Source organism: Thermobia domestica, chromosome 4, assembly GCF_964235325.1.
Source record: "Thermobia domestica chromosome 4, izTheDome1.hap1.1, whole genome shotgun sequence".
Lineage (NCBI taxonomy): Eukaryota > Metazoa > Arthropoda > Insecta > Zygentoma > Lepismatidae > Thermobia > Thermobia domestica.
The window spans coordinates 40,039,004-40,060,356 of NC_137457.1; the positions used below are offsets into that span (position 1 = coordinate 40,039,004).

At 35.7% G+C, this 21,353-nt stretch overlaps 1 protein-coding gene across 1 annotated transcript in view; it reads left to right on the top strand.

Moving 5' to 3' along the window:
* The window catches only part of LOC145683299 (trypsin-3-like), a 182,927-nt gene extending 165,471 nt beyond the window's left edge, over positions 1 to 17,456 (top strand). Inside the window, exon 7 of the mRNA XM_081754660.1 lies at positions 17,214 to 17,456. Coding sequence (XP_081610786.1) covers positions 17,214 to 17,363 — 150 coding nt within the window. The 3' untranslated portion in view covers positions 17,364 to 17,456. The remainder of the gene's footprint in view (positions 1 to 17,213) is intronic.
* The last annotated feature ends 3,897 nt before the right edge of the window (positions 17,457 to 21,353 follow it).

The window sequence follows — 21,353 nt, forward strand, 5'->3', positions numbered from 1 at the left end:
AAATTGAAGAGTTCTCCAAAGGAAGGATTAACTTATTCTCCACTCCAAGCACCTTCGTATGTGCGAAATTCAAAACTTTCCGAAATAGGTGCTAAAGCATACATCTCTATTTCAGGTTGCATACTCCTAATTCATACCTTCCAAGATTTTTTAAAATGTGGATAAAACTTTCCGCACGTAACAACAAAGTTACATTATGTACTCTTTATGTGGCCTTAATAGACAGAAATTACATTCAAAGCTTACCATCAAATAAGAGAACATCTGACACTAAAAATTCCATTTTATTTGTTCGAAATTAAGACGGGAATATTATTTCTAACTCTACATACAGCTACGCACATCATTTCCACACCTTATTATATGAGTTCATACTCTGCAAACGTACGTATGCATTCACAAATGTCCCTTTTCTCCAACCTACGGAAATTAACTCTGAAAGAATATGCAATTGGGTTCACACTTTCATAGATCCGTACCATAAGAAAGGATCATTAATTGTTGAGAGAGTGCTTTCTTTTCATAATATACACTATAAACTCCGTACTAACTTGTTACAGAAAAGTTAGTATAATCTTTACATATAACTTCATGGATATTTAAATATTATCTGTGAAGTTATGTGTAAAGATTTTAGTGGCCTTTTGTTACAAGTTTGAATAGAGATTGTATATTATACGTGTACTTTTTTTATCTTCCTTTTTATATGAAATATTTATCTCGTTTGATTTATCAAAGTAGAACATAAAACTTTAACTTTATTGGTGTTGATGATTTTGGTGGAGCGAGAAGTTAAAAAGAGCTGAGTAACAAGAAGGTGCCACTAGAAGCAATCGTGAAACGAATTGAAACCAAAGGAGTTTTGAGGTCAAATTAACATTAGAAAACAGAATTCTGCTCTAAAATAGCTAGATGATAAGAAGTAACAGAAAGGCAAACTTACCCTCAAGAGTAGCAAAAGAAATCAAGCAGATAAAACATACGAAAAAACACCATTTCTTTTCTCCTACTCCTCCCACCAAAGTCCAAAAAAGTTGGGATTCTTTACAAATACTTGGCTTCCGCTTTTGTCTTCGTCTTTCGAGAGTAAATAAAAATATACATCATCCAATTCGTGTGCATATTAACAACGATTACAACGTTTATTTCAGTGATGCATAACTACTTGCTTTGCTACTATTTGAAGTAAGTTTGTCTTTCTGTTACTTAAGTGATATTACAACAAACTTTTGTATATTATTTAAACAAAATAGTCTAGAAATTTTGATAAAAGGTCAAATTGAAACTTTTAAACCTCACATATGTTAATGGACTTTTCTCTTGCCTCTGTCCTCTTTCTTCTCGACTAGAAGGCTTATAACGATACTTGTATTTCAACCTTTATTTGTCTTTGTGGGCAGAATATACTTTCAAACTATGAACAATATTTTCAAGAAAAGGAAGAAGAAGTATATGAAAAAAAGGATGTGTAGATGTAATTTCTTTGCAGTTGATACACTTTGGTGTTTTGTTGTCATAGAGTTTCGTTGGCATAGCAACAAAGAATAAATAAAATATAATTCCGGATTCATCTATGTAAACTATATGCCCAATTTAAGGAGTGAAGTTATTTTATTTGTGTTGTGCCATAACAAAAGGTAATATTTAAAATACAAAAATGTTTTATGGTGATTTTCGTAGCCTTGCTTGTATGAAACTAAAAACTGTAGACCTTTGAGTAACGACGTTCTATATATATATATATATATATATATATATATATATATATATATATATATATATATATATAGGTGTTCATCGCATAACTTAATTTTGAATAATTGTCGTTATATAAATTTTGTGTTTTCAGAAAAGGATTATATGTTATTGACCTTATATAAATTTGGTGGTTTTGCAGCTAGGACCTTAGGAAATTTGTATGAAGTTTAGTAGATAATCTTCTAAATAATAAACTCCAGGTGTGCAGATTGACTTTAAGGCTACGTAGTGATCTTATTTAAAAAAAAATATCAAAACGGAGTATACTTTGTTAAAGAGCTGAACAAAAATTTTCAGAAATATCCCAATGAGTTCCTGATACTGTAAATACATCTGAAACAGATGGTAACAGGGAAATTAACTTTTCTTACCTAGCTGATCTCGTTCAACAATTAAAACAAGACTCTTGTAATCGAATGGATCAACAAACGGAACAAATGAATCAAATAATGGAACAAGTGAATCAACTCATCAGTAAGATCAACGTTAACAGTCAAAATTTATCAGGACCGATTAATCATACATATCAAAGAATTGAACAAAGTTACCTTAGGTTCACCAAAGAAACGTCATCATAGGTTAACAAGAATGCTCCATATGAACCTGAACTTTCCATAGAAAAAACAGAAAATGCAGATCCTGTGTTTCCATTGGTGAAATTTGCTGAGTGTTCGCAAAAACATACTACGATATTGGTTGGATTAGATTTCCCGACTTCTTTCTTCATTCGAATGTTTTTGATTGTCTTACTGATGCTGCGTGTATTGAAGATTTTAATATGTATCAATATGCGAAAACTTATGGCCATCTTCACCTAATGAATGCTCTTGGTTGCTTGTATTCGCAGTATATTCAAAATGATATTAGTTCTGGAAATGAAGTAATTGTAAGAATCGTTTAATTATATGTACACGACCATGGTTCATGTAAAAAATAATTGATTCCAGTATTCGTGAAATTCAGAAATAGAACGTGTGTTCCCAACAATGCTTGTAGTGATTGGTCGAATGAGTTGGAGCTGTTGAAATGTTCATTCAACGAAAAGACAAATATGATAGTTGTAAACAATCATATGGTGCTTTTACCGAACGCGGTGAAGTGCATTAACTTCAATCATTTAGGTATGACATCCCAACATTTTGAAAATCCATCAATGATGCAATACACTACTAATCTGAACCAAATTAACCTTAATCGAAACCAAGTTGGAAGTACCCTGTGAGATTAAACTGTGATCCCAATGTAAAAAGTAATGTTAAATTCACATGTACCGGTAATGTAAACGAATCTAATCCTGATAGCAACAGTAATAGTAATCTTGTAACCGAACCTAATCTTAGTAACAACAGTAATAATAATTGTACTACAATTAAGAAGCATGTACGATTAGATCTAATTTCCCTCGAAGTGAACTTCGTAGAAATTCCATAGATGGCACAAATTCCCAAAATATAAAACAAAGAACTGTAGAAGTAAGTAACGAGCAAGACTTTATTCCGGTTTATGACTGTCAATGCAATTTGAATGAATTCGCTGGTCATCTAACTTAAGCTAAAGTTATGGCGTCCGGGAAAACCGTATTCAATTGATTCTTGCTTTATTTCAGTGTAAATATCGTTATGATTTTGTTTGTTATTCGTACCTTACTTGAATTCTAAAAGATAATACAGTGAATCAACGAAGAGAACAATTTGTGCATTTATGATCTTGATAAGATGTTGATTATCGTGTTTTGTTCCGGATATTGTTGATATTTCTATTTTAATATTTTTGATCATTTCTTATGTAAAATAGCTTATGTAAATGTCACATCCTTTTCACACTTTTTTTGTTCTGTTCGCTAAAATGATATAAATATTGTTAACTTCAACATATATTATGTATCAACTTCCACAAAAAACCCTAAAATTCAGTAACATTTACGCCGTAATCTGAATGTACCTTTATATTAGCGACGTTAAAGCGTATGAATATTTGAAATGAAATTAATTAAGAATTAAGAATAAAATATAAAAATAATATGTTATAAAAGTAAAATGTATTATATAATTATGTGAATTATAATTATATATATATATGAGAGTCATTCGGAAATTCCAGTACTTAGTATGTAATATTTGACGGCAAAGCATTTTCTTTTTTTTTTATTTTTTAAAGAGAAACAGTTTCTATAGTTCTAGGCGTCATATATAACGATACTTGTATTTCAACCTTTATTTGTATTTGTGGGCGGAATATACTTTCAAATTACGCACAAGCTATTCAAGAAAAAGAAGAATAAGTATATGAAAAAAGGATATGTAGGTGTAATTTCTTTGCAGTTGATACGTTGCTGTTTTGTTGTGATAGAGATTCGTTGTCATAACAACGAAGAATAAATAAGATATAATTCCGGATTCGTCTTATGTAAGCTACATGCCCAATTTAAGGAGTGAACCTATTTTATTTGTGATTTACCATAATAAAAGTTAATATTTAAAATCTTCCCTAAAGACGAGTTTAGTTTGTAAGATTTATGGGAGTGATTAACGAAATAATGGTAACGCATTAATATCTGTCATAGAAGCCCAGATTCAAGTTACGTCATATTAATTGAATTTCTTCATTTGATGTTATCGTTTATGTAATTGGAATTATAATTATCTTATTAATTTATTATTATTATTATTATTATTATTATTGTTATAACGCAGCAAATATATAGTGAAAAACGAATAGATTTCCTGGAATTTAGAAGATATGTAGCACTTTCCTTGTTGTAGAAGTACGTTAAAATTGTAAGGCAGGAAGAAGCAAAATTCATACATCAAATAAAGCGTCTACTGAAGTGCAAAATGATAAGGGACAGCCCATGATAGGTACTGAAATCAAAAGACTGACGTGTGTGTTACGCAAGTCACAAATAACGGAAAAGTGCAAAGTGACCCTGCACGACAAGCACTTCGACATATTCAAAAACAAATTCGGTTGAACATCAGCCGAAACGATTGATTCAAGTATTATATTTGCCTTTAAGTTTTCTGCTATAACATGCAGTGTGTAATTACTATTATTTCATTGTTTATCAGATTGTTTGTTAGTGTTGCCACATACATAAACCATATATCTGTTCTTGAGCAATGTTAAAAAAAGCAGAAATGTTTTCACTGGTATTTCCTTAGTAACTCAGTTTGCAACGTTAGAAGAAGCTTCTGCCGGTATCTCATTGATATGTGCTTAGTGATGCGTTAGTGCAACATTTTAAAAAACTTCGAAAATATGTATGTTTTACGAAAATTCATTTATAACTTTCCTTCTGGACCAGTATGGTAAATTTCACAAAATTTCTCGAGAGAAAATAATTTGAGCATATATGGGTTCATAATAATAATAATAATAATAATAATAATAATAATAATAATATAATTACGAAGTAAGAACTTGAATACATGTTATACATAAAGTTCGAGATGGAATTTCAAGTGTTTCCATAAAGATATGGCCCAGTGATACCTACTGCTGAGAAATATTTCGTATAATTTGAGCTACATTTGTTCAGCCGTTTTAGTAATTGCAAATGACCTTGATACAAGGTAATGGAATTATAGCACGCAAGGGCAGGGTAATTCTTCTTGCTAATGTATAGTCATGTCCAAAATGATTGTCGCATATCTATAACTGTTTTCTTGTAAGAATATAAGTTGATAATGATTTTGCAGTTACTACTGATACTGTGCGTATAATCAGAAAATGTATATGCGTGGTAAATTTCAGAGGAAAAAAAATATAAATATGAAAATTACAATGAGTAAAACAAAATGTTGCTAAATGGACAAGAAAGTTTTATTTTCGTTCTATTTTTCTTATTTACTGCTCTTTTCACATGAAAATTGCCAATACATGTCTTTGCCGATTATACACATACTAACATTATAGGAAATACAGGGTGAATTGGCTATCAAGTTATATACCTCAAATTATATCAAATATATATATATATCCATAAATATATATATCAATTATATCAAATCATATATATCAAATTATATTCCCTCAACAACATACAGAACGTCACTATGAAAGTTTTGAGATACGCATTGTTGTGGCACAGCATTTGAATTTCTACAATTGCGTTCGGTAGTGGTGTCCAGAGCGAAAAGAGAAGCAAGTTTCGACTCGTCTCGCTTATCGGCGTGGCCTATCGCCTTCGCTTGTTTGCTGATGTGAGCAGTTTTCGGTTGTCTAGAATGGAGCTCGAAAGGGAACATTTTCGCTCAATTTTCCTTTACAATTTCAAAAGTAGTTTGAACGAGACACAAAGCCCGTTTGCAGGGGGGATTTGGGGACTTGCTCCTTCCCGTGCTACAATTGTTCGGTAGTTTCGTGATTTCAGAAGAGGCCGTACATCGCTTAAAGACGAAGAGAGAGCTGCAAGTCCGGCAAAAGCTGTCAGATGAAAACATTGCCGCTGTGGAACGAATGATTCGAGAAAATCCTCGAACAACTTTCAAAGTCATTAAATCTACAGTGAACAGCAGTAACAAAAATTCTTCATGATCATCTTCGGCACAGGAAGGTTTCATCTCGTCGGGTGCCTCACACTTTGACTGAACAGCAGAAGTGCATGCATGTAGAATGGTGTGAAAAAATGCTTGCAAGGTTTGATAGAGGCTATTCGCAACGCGTCTCTGACACTGTTTCTGGCGATGAGACTTGGATCTATCAATTTGACCCTGAAAGTAAACGCCAGTCCACAGTTTAGATATTTCCAGATGAAAATCAACCCACGAAAATGAAGCGACCGCGAAGTGTGGGGAAGAAGATGGTCGTAGCTTTCTTCTTCAAATCTGGCTATGTTGCAACTGTTCCACTTGAAAAACAAAGGACTGTTACTGTTCAGTGCTACACCACTGTTTGCCTAACAAAAGTGTTCTAGAAGCTTCGGGAACAGCGTCCAAGAACTGGATTGCGTATGATCCTGCTTCATCATGACAACGCGTCCGCACACACAACCTACATCACAAATCCGTTTTTAGAATCTACGGAGGTCAAACTTATGACTCATCCGCCGTATAGTCCTGACCTGGCTCCGTGTGATTTTTTCTGTTCCCCAGGATCAAAGATCGCATGCGTGGGAAGAGATTTTGCAGGCCTGAAGAAACTGTAGTGGCTTACGAGAATGATCTTTCAACGCTTGAAGAAAAAGACTGACAACACTGCTTCCAAAAGTAGTTTTCGAGGATGCAAAAGTATGTACAGTGTAATGATGAATACTTTGAGAAAATGTAAGTGTTAAATTGCTTTTAAGTATGTACGAAATATGTGTCTTGAACATCAACACCACTTTCTTATTTATAGACATGCGACAATAATTTTGGAGTGTACATATGTATGAATAGGAATATGTGGAGAATAGATGTCGCAAAATATCAAGTTTAAAAAATTATGAATTCCGATTTCTTTACACATAAAATATTATTGTCTAAGGACTTTGATTCGTGAGTATCAGAAAGAAGTAACATAAATTAGCAATGGAAAATGGACACATGCATGGGTGCGCTGCAATATAGTTAACTTGTCTGAGACAACAATATCCCAAGAACCAGGACTTCATTGCAGGCCAACAGGGAGTCATAGTCGTGTTGGACTATGAAGGCCAAGGTGATATACGATGAACGCAGCTCAATATAGGCGATAGGTCATAACCCACCATACAGTTGAATAGCAATTCGATAATTAACTCATTCCGAAACGTTATTAACTTAGAAAATAATAGCTTCACCACTACTATGCTAAGGATAAATGAACGTCTGCAATAAATGCAGTTTGTTTTATTTTTCTCTTTTCCCTTCATTTACTAGGAATTGCATTCGATGATTAATAAATGTGATTTGCCATATCACACATATTAGCAAGAAGTCTAATCGCACCACCAGTCGATATAAATTGTATTCTGAAATGCGACAAAGCACTTCCTGACTATTGTTTTATATATGAACTAGATATTCAGTTTTAAGTTGGACATTGCTTGAATAAGCAATAACAAGCCAGCTCGTGAGAGCATTGGTCAGTATTCGGCGTTATAGGGTATTGTAATGAGAACATACAACAAATTCTAATAAAATTGTTGAATTGGAATTTTTGGTTCACAGTCTGTTATACGAACTGAAACAACCTCATCCAGCAAGTTTTGAATAGAATATGACTTGATGAATTACATTATCTCAGCAGCGAAAGGAGAAATCTACTATGTTGAAGTGACGAAGCAAAAGAATGGAAGAACGAGTGACAAACTTGTGGAAATTGCTTACTCATAGTCAACAAGAGGTCCAACTCACGCAGCTTAAATATGTTCTAATGTGGTGGGTCTCCAACAATCCTAGTGTACTGCATCTATCAATAGTGGGAGGCTTAACCTGGTTAAGCCTTTCACATTTACCAATGGTACAGGCAGGTCTTTTTCCCTATTTTCGAAATTTTTCCCACCATTTTGAGATAATCTGGTAATTGTTTGTGTTGTGTAAATGATAGTGACAGGAAATTTATTGGTTAATGTAGCGTTGCATTGATCCAGTAACGAGTCCAGTACCGCGAGTTCATGCTAGAAATAATATAGAGTTATTACGTATTGTGTTACAAGTAGATCAATGTTTCTTTTTGTGTAATGTGTAATACACATTAAAATTAAAATTGCGGCGTCGACTGTGCGTGCACATCACATAAACAAAGATTTTTCAGACACCAGGACCCAGGAGAAAAATGTTGAAAAGATGGGTGTGGGATAGCCTCGGTAAGAAATTCGGTATCAGCAGCCATGTATGGCAAATGGAATAAGCAGATGGGGAAGTAGGTTGAAACGAATAATATTCTAAGAGAAGGATATTAGAGTTTCGTTCAATTATTTGTGTTCCTTTTTATACGTTACTTACATTTGTGCATTTGCAGAAAATGTTAATGACTTTTTTTACGCGATTTTGAACATAGAAAATAAAACAACCCAGTTTTATATGAAAGAAAAAACAGCATTTCTTCTACCAGTAGTTTCTACAGTAAAAATACTGTGGAATGCCAACTTCGTTCCACACTCTGCTTCACTGTTTTTCTAAACATAGGGTCATGTGGGGATTGCTAAGTGTGTAGGAATTAATAGGAATATTCTCAAACAACGATTTGTCAAAGGAAGTTCTTGCATGAAAGCCGAAACTTTAACAAGCATATGCTTGACATTTTTCTTCATTATTCAGGCTTATTTTAGCAATTATTTCCAAAGTCGATTCTAATTCTAAATCGCAGTCACGTTCATGTAAGTAATATTTGTCATGGTAAGTCCACAGTAGTGTATTATGTCATACGGTCATGAAGTACCCGATGATGGAAAACTACTAACAAAGTTTTTGTACTACGAATAATTAACAATGAACTTAAAACTAGCATTCTAGATTTCTTAACAATTACTAAACTCACATTGTGGAGTATAATGGTCATTATAGTATCTCTTAACGTAAAAGTGTTATAAATTACTTTGTTTGGATTTTCCAAATTATAATTCAACACAAGGAATATAGTGACAAAGGCTAATAATACTTATATAACATTTCGGTAGCTACAATTTTAAATGGCTGATTAGAGAGGCCCCACTGAGTCATATAGCAAGCAGTAGGAACAATGCGGATAATACATATGATTCCAATGTTCTTCACATTAACTACATAAATTACGGGTTGTAGTTAAGCAGAGGTACTTTCCGTTTACGGAAGGACAAGAAATCTCATACTTTTAGGAATTATTCATTGCCTATCTAGCTTTCTAAAAAGGAGGGAATAGACCCACTTTCCGTTGCTCATACGCAAAATATCAAGCGGTTCTAGCGAGACTCAAAGGACAGCATTCCGAGATATGGGAACAAAAGACACCATTTCGTCGGATATCTGTCCTCCTTTCTTTTCAAGAAAAAGTATCCCCTCACAACGCGGTTTTACAACTTTCTGTATTCTCCAACCATTTGAGGTATGTGAAAATGAATAATACCTGGTACTTTCCTTCTTTTTCGTTGCATTTCTGACATTTGGCTTGTACTTTATGTGTGTCTGTTCAGTGCCCTCGTACTTAATGTATAAGTATGTGTAGGGGCAATTGAACACATATCGTATGTTTCGTGCACGTAGAAACTTTTTACTGTTCCACTACCTATAACATTGATTGCATTTGATGTACAAGTGGTAATAGAACACATAACAAACGTAGGTCACGCTGCATTCTCACTCCATATTGGAGTGTGAATACAATATGATCTGGGTTTCTTGTGTGCTCTATTACCATTTGTACATCAAATATAATCCATTTTGTAGGTAGTGTAACAGCAAGAAGTATCCTCGTCCACGGGAGATGAAAAGTAGCTGCTCTTAACTATTACCAAATTACCTATTATAATAATAACTCCAAAACAAAAAAAATATATGAATTACCTGGATGATACCTAGCCCGTCACCCATGCCTTTGCTGTTCTCCGCTTACGGCTTACAACAGTTTACAAAGTCTGGTTTATAATTTGTAGATCTACTTAAGATCACGCTAAAGAGTTGCATCTTCGAGATTTTCAAATTCGACATTTTTTTTTCATAGAATTTCGGTGACCTAAGAACATATTCTTGAACAACTGTTCTTAGACACAGTAATAATAGTGTCTTTTTCCGTTTCAAGAGATATAACTCACCCGTTCCTGTACGAAGTACAGCTCTTTTGCAGGACAGGGGCTGAAGTCAAACGTCTAGAATTGTAGTCTGGTCTTTGGACACAGCCTGTTATACAAATAACATAACAACATATAAATGCATTTGCAGAGATGTAGGTGCGATTGCTATTTAATAACTAACCTATAATAATTTTACTACATGGGTAAACATAAATTATTCAGCGCTTCCTGTAGGGCTACAATGATTAAATTTGGCATGATAGTAGCTTTCCGGAACTAACCGACAGAAAAATTGCCAAAAGTGAATATATCTAAATTTTAGGGGTCTAAAGACGGGATGAAGAATTTCCCCATGTTATTTAAATGAGGATTCTTTTGGACCTATAAGATCATGTGTTAGGTACTTAGAATTGGAATGAACTGTTATTTCTTCTTTACTCTAAATTCAGTCATCTATGTTCTATTGCATTTTATTTTATGTTTATTGGTAGAAGAGGCAGTCATCATATCATGTGTGTCAGTGCAGCCTTTCAGTTTCGTCAGGGCTCAATTACTGCTTTAATGTGTTTTTTACATACATTTTAGTTATAACCTTTGTATTTGAATATGGTTAATACAAACATAAACAATGTAGAGTGGAGTTGCAGATCCTTACTCAATCTGCTGCTTCGTCAAATTTTAAGATTATGCATGCAAATGTCCGTTCTCTTTTTCCTAAAATTGGCGAAGTACGGCTATTCGCTGTTTCCACGAAATGTTCCATTTTGATTATATCGGAAACATGGTTGGATGATTCTATAAGTACAATGCAAATTGAGATACCTGGATATTCAGTCATTCGCAGTGAAAAAGGGAGGGGTCGAGGCATGCTCATTTACTACTTACAACATATTAAAGTGAAAGTTGTTGACTTTCATTCTAACGATGTTTATGAAGATATTAAAAATTTAAATCTTGTTCTTAATGTGAACCACTTGTCAATAGGTATTACTGCTGTATATAGATCTCCCTACCGTACCGTACCGTATAGGAAATTGTCTGCCATATTGGAACTATATCCACAAGTCGACCAAATATTCGTTGTTGGTGATTTCAATTGCGATCAACTCTGTCCAGATAGACAAGAAACTATTTACTTGAAATCTATTATTAACATATTAGGTTTACACAGTTAATAAATGAACGCACGAGAGTCACTGAAATTACCGAATCTTTGCTAGATTTAATTATTACTGACAACACGGAACAGATACACTTGTTTGGGGTTAGTCCACCCATTGGAACATCAGACCCAGCATAATTCACTTCACTCTAGCTTCATACAATATCCAAAACTCCAAGTAGAGTAATTCAGTGTCGTACTTACGCTTAATTTAATTCCGAATCGTTTTATCATGATGCACAAAATTATAACTGGGATAACATTATTCAAATGGAAACCATAGATGATAAAGTTGAATTTTTACAAAAGTCTATGGTCGATATTTTTGATAACCATGCATCGCTCAAAAACAAAAGGTTATCTAAGAACACTCTGCCCTTTATCTCAAGTAACACAAAACTTTTAATGAAGTAGCGTGAACGTGCTTACAGAAAATATAAAAGAATGAAGGATCAGTTGCATTTGGAGGATTACAGACGCTTGCGTAACTTCACAATTTCTGTTGTTCGACAAGAACAGACTGCGTATTTTTCTGATCGTATGAGAATAATGCATGTAACATATGGAAAGCTTTGCGTGATCTTGGTTTAGGTAAAAGAGATTCATGCTTGATTCTTCCGGACGATGTAAATGACATTAAAGCTATAAATTCACATTTCGCAAGTGACTTTAAAATGTCTGAGACAAGCACTAACGTACTTATGGACAAACGCAATGGCTTTCACCGCGTAAACTAAAGAGCAACATTGAAACATTTAAGTTTCATACTGTAAACGAAACAGAAGTTAAAACTGCAATACACAGTATTAAGTCCAACACATGTGCGTTTGTTGGAATAACAGGAAAAATGCTTCGACTGTCTGTTCCGTTTATTTTAACTCCACTTACACACATAGTAAATTACTCATTAACTCAAGGTTGTTGTTCAGAACTATGGAAGCGAGAGAAGGTGGTTCCACTGCCCAAGAAGACAGTTGTACAGTTGCTTGATGAACTTCGTCCATCCGTATACTCCCAATTATCTCCGTCAGTATACTTCCAATTATCTCCAAAGTACTAGAAAAGGTAGCATTTCAGCAACTAACAACTTATGTCAATAAAAATGAAATATTGCCTGTTACTCAATCCGACTTCAGTAAAGAACATAGCACAACCACAGCCCTTTTAGAAATTATAGATTCAATTTTGAATTCAATAGAAAATTCAATGGTAACAGTTTTGGTCTTGTTGGAATTTTCGAAGGTATTCGATTTGGTAAATCGTGAACTGCTACTGGCCAAAATGAAATATTACAACTTCTAGAAATCAGTTTTTAAGTGGCTCCACAGGTATCCCTCTTGTAGACAGCAACAACTAATACTAAGTGGAGAAAAACTCAGGTAGTTACTCAATCCCTGATAAAGGCAGGAGTTCCGCAAGATTCAATATTAGGTCCCCTATTATTTTCACTCTCCTCAGTTGATCTTTCTACAGTCATAAAACATTCATCAGTTCACGTCTATGAGTATGATACACTGATCTTCATCAGTAGTACGCCTGAAAATTTTATGGACCCAATAGAGTTACTTAATACGGATCTTTTAGCTGTTAGCAACTGGTGCCTTAAGAACGGTCTTTTACTTAATGCATTAAAATGTGATTCCACTGTATTCGGAACATTACAGCAGTTGATCAAAGTCAACCCTGATGACCTAAAAGTAACTGTAGTGTATTCCAATATTCCATTTTCTCCCTTTGTAAAAGATCTAGGCTTAATAATAGACCAAGGGCTTAGCTGGAATAAACACATTTCTGAACAGGGCATTAAAGCTAAGCGCATCTTACGACAGTTTTATAAATTAAAAGGCTTTTTGTCCCAAGAAACAAGACTTGTTAACACTCTCATTTTGCCTATGTTCGATTATTGCGATTCAATATATGGTAGCTCTCTCTCCACTCAAAATACTAGGGCTATTCAAGAAATACAGAATTACTCTATACGCTTCTCTCTCAGTAACAGAAAGTATCAGTATATTTTGCCAGCACTTAATGAGAACAATATCCGAACCATGTCCCGAAGACGATATCTCCGATACTGTTGTTTACTATACAAAATAAATTCACATAAAGCACCACCTTACTTGCACCATAAATTAACATGTAGATCAGAAATACACAGTTACTATGCCCGAGGAAGTAATAAACTAAATATGCCTCGGCATTCTTTAAAAATAACTGATAAGGCATTTTCAATTTCGGCAGTAAGAATCTGGAACTCCCTTCCAAAGTCAATCACTGACAAACCATATAATTCATTTAAACCATCAGAGACAAAGCATGAAAGGTTTACTACAGTTTGAAACCGGACTGAAATTGGTATGAAATTGGACTAGCAGTATGAGTATAGTTTTTTTCATTTACTTTTACAGAGTGTTTTGTTTATCCTTAGTATTATCGAATGTATCATGTTGTATTGTTATTTGTATCTTGTATCTTATTTGTGTCTTTATTTTTTCTTTCTTATCTTTGTAATGTTGACAGAGGTTAGGAGGCAGAACAGCCTCCGGCTGAACCTCGCCCGCTGAAATAAAAAAAAAAATACAATTCAATGCAATTCAATTCAATTGGAATAAAAAGTTGAAATTCGGCATGCTTGTACGTTTTCGTTAGCACTATCTAAGTAAATCAGTAAGATATAAAAGAATAAAAATTTAGAGTGGTTTTATAGGGAACTGAAAAATCTTTGCCATATTATTTATAAGGGATATTTTACCCCCCCCCCTCTTCCCAAATTATTGAGCAGTTCCTGTAGGGCTACAATGATTAAATTTGACATTATTGTAGGTTTTCCGGACAAGCACAGAGAAAAATTACCAAAAGTGAATGTTTTTAATTTTTAGAGCGTGTAAAGAGGGGATGAAAAATTTCCCCATGCTATTTAAATGGCGCTTTTCCTGGACTTATAATCGCATGTTTTAGGTTCTTAGATAGCTTACCTGAGTGAATCATCAGAAATAGAAATATCCAAACATAGAGTGGTTTTATGGGGAACTGAAAAATCTTTCCCATGTTATTTATATGGGATGTCTTCGACACTCCAAAATGTTTAGCCAATTCCGGCAAGATTACAGTCATGAAATTTTGCAAGATTCTAGTATTCCAAGACTAACCAACAGGAAAATTGTGAAAAGTGAATATTTTAAATCTTTTAGGGGTCTAAAGGGTGAAGAAATTTCCATTCTATTTAAATGGGCGTTTTCTTGGGGTACAAAATCTTAGCTTTTAGATAGCTGAAATAGGAAAAAAACTATGGCATTATGGGTTTAAGATGTGCGAGGCCGTAGGCCGAGCAAAATCAGTGTGTGGGGAAAAGCCCCCGGATGGACAAATATAGGAAATATGAAGAGAAAGTTCACGAAGTTCTCTGTTGATGCAAAGGCCGATTGGTAAGATATGGCCGCATGCTGAGCAAACTTTGAGTTCTGGGGGCGGAGCCCCCAGCTAGTCAAAACCTAGTCGACATATATATGCTTACCATTATTTCCTACTGCTAAATGGAAATTTAATGATGCAAATTTAATTATGATAAGATACCGGTGAAAGAGAGAAGTTGAATTATTATTTTGGGAAATTAATTATGTTCCGCATTTATATATATACAGGGTGTATCAAAAAGATTCATTTACTTTGGCAAGTCTGTATTTCTGAAACTAATAAACATATACAAGTAGTTTTTGTTTTGCATGATAGTGAAACTCAAAAAGCTTTTAATACACCCGTTCGTAGGTGTTGAATGTGCCCCCGTGAGATGCACGGCATATGTCCATGCGGTATTCAATTTCGTCCCAAACTGCAGCTAGCATGTCTTCAGTTACAGCTTCCATAGCGGCCGTTATGCGATGTCGCAGTTCATTCAATGTGGTTGGTAACGGAGGCTCATAAACGGAGTCTTTTATAAACCACCACAAGAAAATAAATAATCACAAACAGTGACCTTGGAGGCCAGTAATGTAACGCTACATCATTTGGTCCAGTGCGACTGATCCATCGTTGTGGAATCGTTCGATTTAAAAATCCCCGCACTTTCCCATGCCAATGTGGCGGTGCCCCATCCTGTTCGTAGATGAAATCATTCGAATTATTCTCCAACTGTGGGAAGATAGTATTCAAGCATATCAAGGTAGGCTATCACCGTCACAGTGTTCTCGGCAAAGAAAAATGGACCGTACACCTTTTTCCGGGAAACTGCACAAAACACATTAACTTTTGGCGAGTCCCTCTCATGTTGTACAACTTCGTGTGGGTGTTCCGTTCCCCATATTCGCACATTATGGCGGTTCACATTTCTATTCAAATGACATGTTGCCTCGTCACTAAACACTAAGCGGTGACCAAACTGTCGTCCTCTGCAATCTTGCCAAGAATGAAATTACAACGCCAGACCTACATCGAGGGTATGTTGAGCTGTCGAGCTGCACGACGAACGGATTTCTGCGGACTGCGTGTAAAACATTAACGGACGCGCTCCACGTCTGCGTCGGGCACTCGAGGACGTCCCGATGATTTTCCCTTACACAAACAACCTGTTGTTCGGAATTATACATGCCATCGTCTGATGCTCCGTGCATTAGGAGGATCCACACCATACTTAGTACGAAAGTCACGCTGAACAGTTATCACTGACTTGCACTCCGCAAAACGTAGTACACAAAACGCTTTCTGTTGTCCAGATGCCATTTTAATCAGAACCGTAGTGAACATTCACTGAAGCACACTACTGCTACCTAGCGAAAACCATGTACAAATATACAACTAGAGATGTTCCTCTTTCCAACAGTACGTTGTTCACTCACATCTCTTAAATTACAGAATAGATATTATTGTTTAAAACCGGATTATTATTTTTGATACACTCTGTATATATATATATATATATATATATATATATATATATATATATATATATATATATATATATATATATATATATATATGTGTGTGTGTGTGTGTGTGTGTGTAATTCTAGGATTACAACTCTTATTATTTCCGTTTGCTTTGTTCTACAAATCAAATATAGTTTTTCAGAGAATGAAAGAGATCATAATGTTCCATATATACACCGAGCAGTATGATTTTGGTGTGTACGATTTTAAACATTGTAACTGACAAATAAGTTTACGCAACGCTTAAAAATATCAAACTTTCCACAAAGTAATCTGAATGGTTTCATAAATATTATTGCGCTAATGAATCAAATTTCAGCTCTAACTAAAGGAATGAAAAGACTAAAGATTATGTAATAAAATAAAATATTTACTGCATATACGAATTCAGCCTGAGCTTCCTTATACTTGGTAGACCTTGTAATTAATTAGATTCAGAAGTATAGATAAACGTGAATAACAGCCTTGAGATTACTTTGTCGGTCTAGATTAGTTATTGTATAATTTTTAGTTATTGACTCACCCATAACGAGATTCATAATTTAATACCAATTCTAAAGCTTCAATTATATTATTAAAATTTAAATATTTGGTTAGTATCATAATCATTGTTAATAACATTATCTAAGAAAGCACTAATATGGAATTTACTTAATACAATAATACTTAGAATATATAATTTTATATAATTTTCTTACAGGGTGATAGTGGTGGCCCTCTTGTTCTAGATGGTGTTCAATATGGTATTGTATCCTGGGGTTACGGGTGTGCTAATCCCAATAAACCTGGAGTCTATACAGAAGTTTCAAAATATATTGAATTTATTCATAATGTTGTTGAACAGGCCTAATGACACAATGTAAACATCCAGAGAAATGTGTATTATTTCAATTCTATCGAAGACTTGGCCGCATATTAGCCATCACTCAATAAAATCAATGTCAAGGGAATAATGTTTTACTTATCTCTTCTCCCTCTCTTCAGTTAAGATAACTTTAGACAATCATATTTTTGTTTCTAATTACACGGGTAATACAATCAATATATAATTTTGTTGTTGTTGAGTTGGAGTTTAATGTCAAGCAAAGCTATATGTTACTGGACCTACTGATTAAGTGGAATCGGAACCACATGACCTCCCGCTGGGAATCAAACCCGGGTCCCCCAAAACTGTTATTAATAATGCCATATCGAAAAGACTAGGTAAAACAATCATGCACATAGCAAACAATTTTAGAATTTTGCTAAAACAAATTAAATAAGCAAAAAGAAGATAGCAAGTTTTATGAAATAGTAAATTACAATTTTCGATGTTAATCCTGTCACGGAGATAATTGTTAATAAAATGATGAAATATAATTTAGTTTTTCTCATTAACAAGTCAGCATTACTTTGCAGTAGAATGCAGTACATACTTGAGTGTGGAACTGGGAAGTTTGAGTTTTCATATATTGCTTATGAGCGTTGTTACAAGCAGAGTATTATTGAGAAACTAGGTAACACTATCTCAAGACCTGATTTAGTTTACAGCACAAAAAATAAATTTCTATACCTTAACAGCAACTGATTAAAGAGTTTCCTAGGCGTACTATGCATTACATATTTCTCGTAGCTATTATCGAAGAGCTATTGTTGGAAAACATTGTTAAAGCACAAGACGAAGTTAAGTGTAAAGATTTTTAAAATTATAGGATTTATTCCTAGATACCGTCGACAGCGTCACAAACTGTCGTATCTCAGTTTTCTATACTTTTCAGGAGAGCGATTTTTAGGTTCTCACACTACTTAGAACAGCCGTAACTAAAAGTTTATTTTACCGAAAGAGAGGAAATTTACCAAGCTATAACTTAAATCATAAGAAATCAGTGTAGAAAGTTTTATGGGATTTATCTGTAAAAGCTTGTGGAAAATTTGGCGGGAAAAAGATACTACAGTTTGTGGCGATGGTAATCCTCTTTTGTATGAAAGATACGACGCATCTTTTTTATAATATGAACTACTTTAACAGATGAACCATCGGAATATATTACACTTTTATTGAAATACTTAGTGTTTATTACCCAAAATAATTTAACAAATGCTTCCTGAGAATCTTGAGGGTAAAACGAAATTCCTAAGAACACACAACAAACACAATATTAAGAGCATATTAACCATCACATTAAAAAATGCTATCCAGTTGCCATTGCCAGAATATAAAATCTTGCAAAGTAATTTGCAAATTGCATGCTTTGAAATTGCACTTGAGAAGGATGGCTAATGTAGTAAGTTTCTGTAAAATTGAACATGTTCAGGGTTTCGAATGATTGGAGTTGGGCCCGGACACAATGATAACGAGTCCTCGTAGGCGTGGGAGACCCGGGTTCGATTCCCGGCGGGAGCTCATGTGGTTCGGATTCCACATTGATCAGTAGGTCCATGTCTCATATAACCTCGCTGCTGAAAGGGACGTTGAAAATCAATCAAAACGAGTCCTCGTACTTCTCTGGAGAGATAATTTTTGAAAAGTTTGTAAAGTACACTGCTGCACAAAACTTAAGTAACCCGGGAGAACGTGACGTGTGGGGCTCATTCAACACTAGTTAGTGGCATGCACATACACAGAGACACACAGGCAAGGCGAGCACCCACTCTGTCGCATAAACAGCACCCATGCAAGCACAGTGGCGCACACTTATGCCATGAGGCGTACATCACAGCCCAGTAGTGTCCGAGGCTCCAAGCATTAGTTAGTGGTTCTTGTGTGGGGTACACACCTTGCAATGGCTGGTAGACGACATTTGAGTGACTTTGACAGCGGGCGAATAATTGGGCGGTAGGAATTGGGCCAATGGCAAGTGTAAGTGGCGCATGAATTCAACGTGAACAAAAGTGTTGTGTCGAGGCTGAAGAGTCGCTTCCAAAATGTAGGTGAAGTCAGTAGACGTCATGGAGGAAGCCGTCCGAAGAAGACGTCGGCCGTCGAGGACCGATTTCTCACAATTTCTGCCAAACGTAACCGTCAATCTTCATGTTCTCAACTGGCTGAGTTGTTTCAGGCTACATGACAACGCGTGAGTCGTGAAACTGTTCGTCGACGGCTCAATACAGGAGGACTGTATGCAAGAAGGCCTGTGCTGTGTGTGCCATTGAAACTGGAGCACAAACTTGCGCGTTACAAATAGTGTCAGGAATATGTTGCATGGGGAGAACACCAGTGGGCGCGTGTCATGTTCTCCGGTGAGTCGAGATTTAGCCTGTCGTCAGATTGTGGTCGGACTTTAGTGTGGAGAGAGCCAGGAACACGCTATCATCCAAACTTCATTGCTGAACCTCCTATGGTGATGGTTCCATTATGGTGTGGGGTGGAATTATGCTGGATGGGAAAACGGACCTCCATATTGTGCAACATGGCACTTTGACAGCACAACGGTACCGGGATGAAATTATCAATACACATGTGCGCAATTTCCACGGAGCATTTGGCCCAGACTTCTTGTTCGTGGATGACAATGCCCGCCCACACCGTGCACATCTTGTGTCCGAGTATCTGGAGAGCGAAGATATTGCGCGTATTGCATGGTCTGCATATTCGCCGGACTTAAATCCCATCGAGCATGTGTAGGATGCTCTTGGGCGGCGAATAGCGTAGCGCAGTCCACCAGCACGCACTCTCCCTGACCTGCAAACAGCCTTCCTCTAGGAGTGGCGCGATCTGCCGCAAGACTTTATGAACACCCTGATTTGCAGCACGGAGGCCAGATGTCGTGCCTGTATAGCTGTTCTTGGTGGTCACGCGCCATATTGACTGCCTATGCCCTCGCACAATCCAACTTCACCTGTTGAGGTATCGTTGTGCTGAAATTTTTGGACACTCTGTACATCCCAACTGTATTGTTCGTCTTCACTTCTGTTGTACTGTGCATCTGGACCGTCTATTTGTTCATTATACTTAGCGTAATGATCGTGTCGTCTTATTTTCTGCCACTTTCTTCGAGTTGCTTAAGTTTTGTGGATCAGTGTAGGAACTTCTATCTGGTGGATTCAATCTGCGTTCTTTTCAGGGAAATAGTCATGTAAGTGTCCCCAAAATGACTTGTCTTAAACTGAATGCAGTTTGGATAGTTTTTGTTCGCTTTCACTTCGCGCATTTCTGCCAATTGATTAGATCTCCATTTTCGTCACGTCTATCTGACAGAATACAAAGACATTGGGACAGAGATCTAGTCTCATTCATCGCTTCTGTCAACACAATGAACGGTATATGGGTACTTTTTAATTGCCAGTTTAACAATCGGTTCAAGTTACGAGGGTACAAAATTGCTACCACAGTGCTTAATAGATGTGCTTATATACACTGTGCACTGAATCTCCCTCATTTTGCCCATGTCTAGATTCAAAGAATCGGAGAGAAATATCTCTGATGTTCTTAAGTGTTTGCACCGTATACCCCATCATAGCAATCAAACTGAACTCCTATTAGGACCATCCTGTATTTTTCTAAGTCATTCATTACGGATTTTAACGCGCCTCTCTATAAAGAATCCTAATATTCCATGTTCAAAATCTCATGTCCATTTTCTTTTGCTGATGTAGTGCCAAGTTATCAGTTTTTGTCTGATGCTTCTGTGATTGTTTCTGAAAAACTGTCGTTTTTTCTATAACAGGATGAGTTTGTTAGCCCGCGACTGTTTATTCAGTATCTTCGCAGCTAATTTCTTGCTAAAGGCCTTCTCCTCGATCCGCAATCTGGGGCCGCGGTGGGTCAGTGGTAGAGCGTTCACTTCTGGTTCATGGGTTCGCGGGCTCCAACCCTGCTCCCACCAAGTGAACTTTGTGGTGGACAAGCACCGTGTGCGTG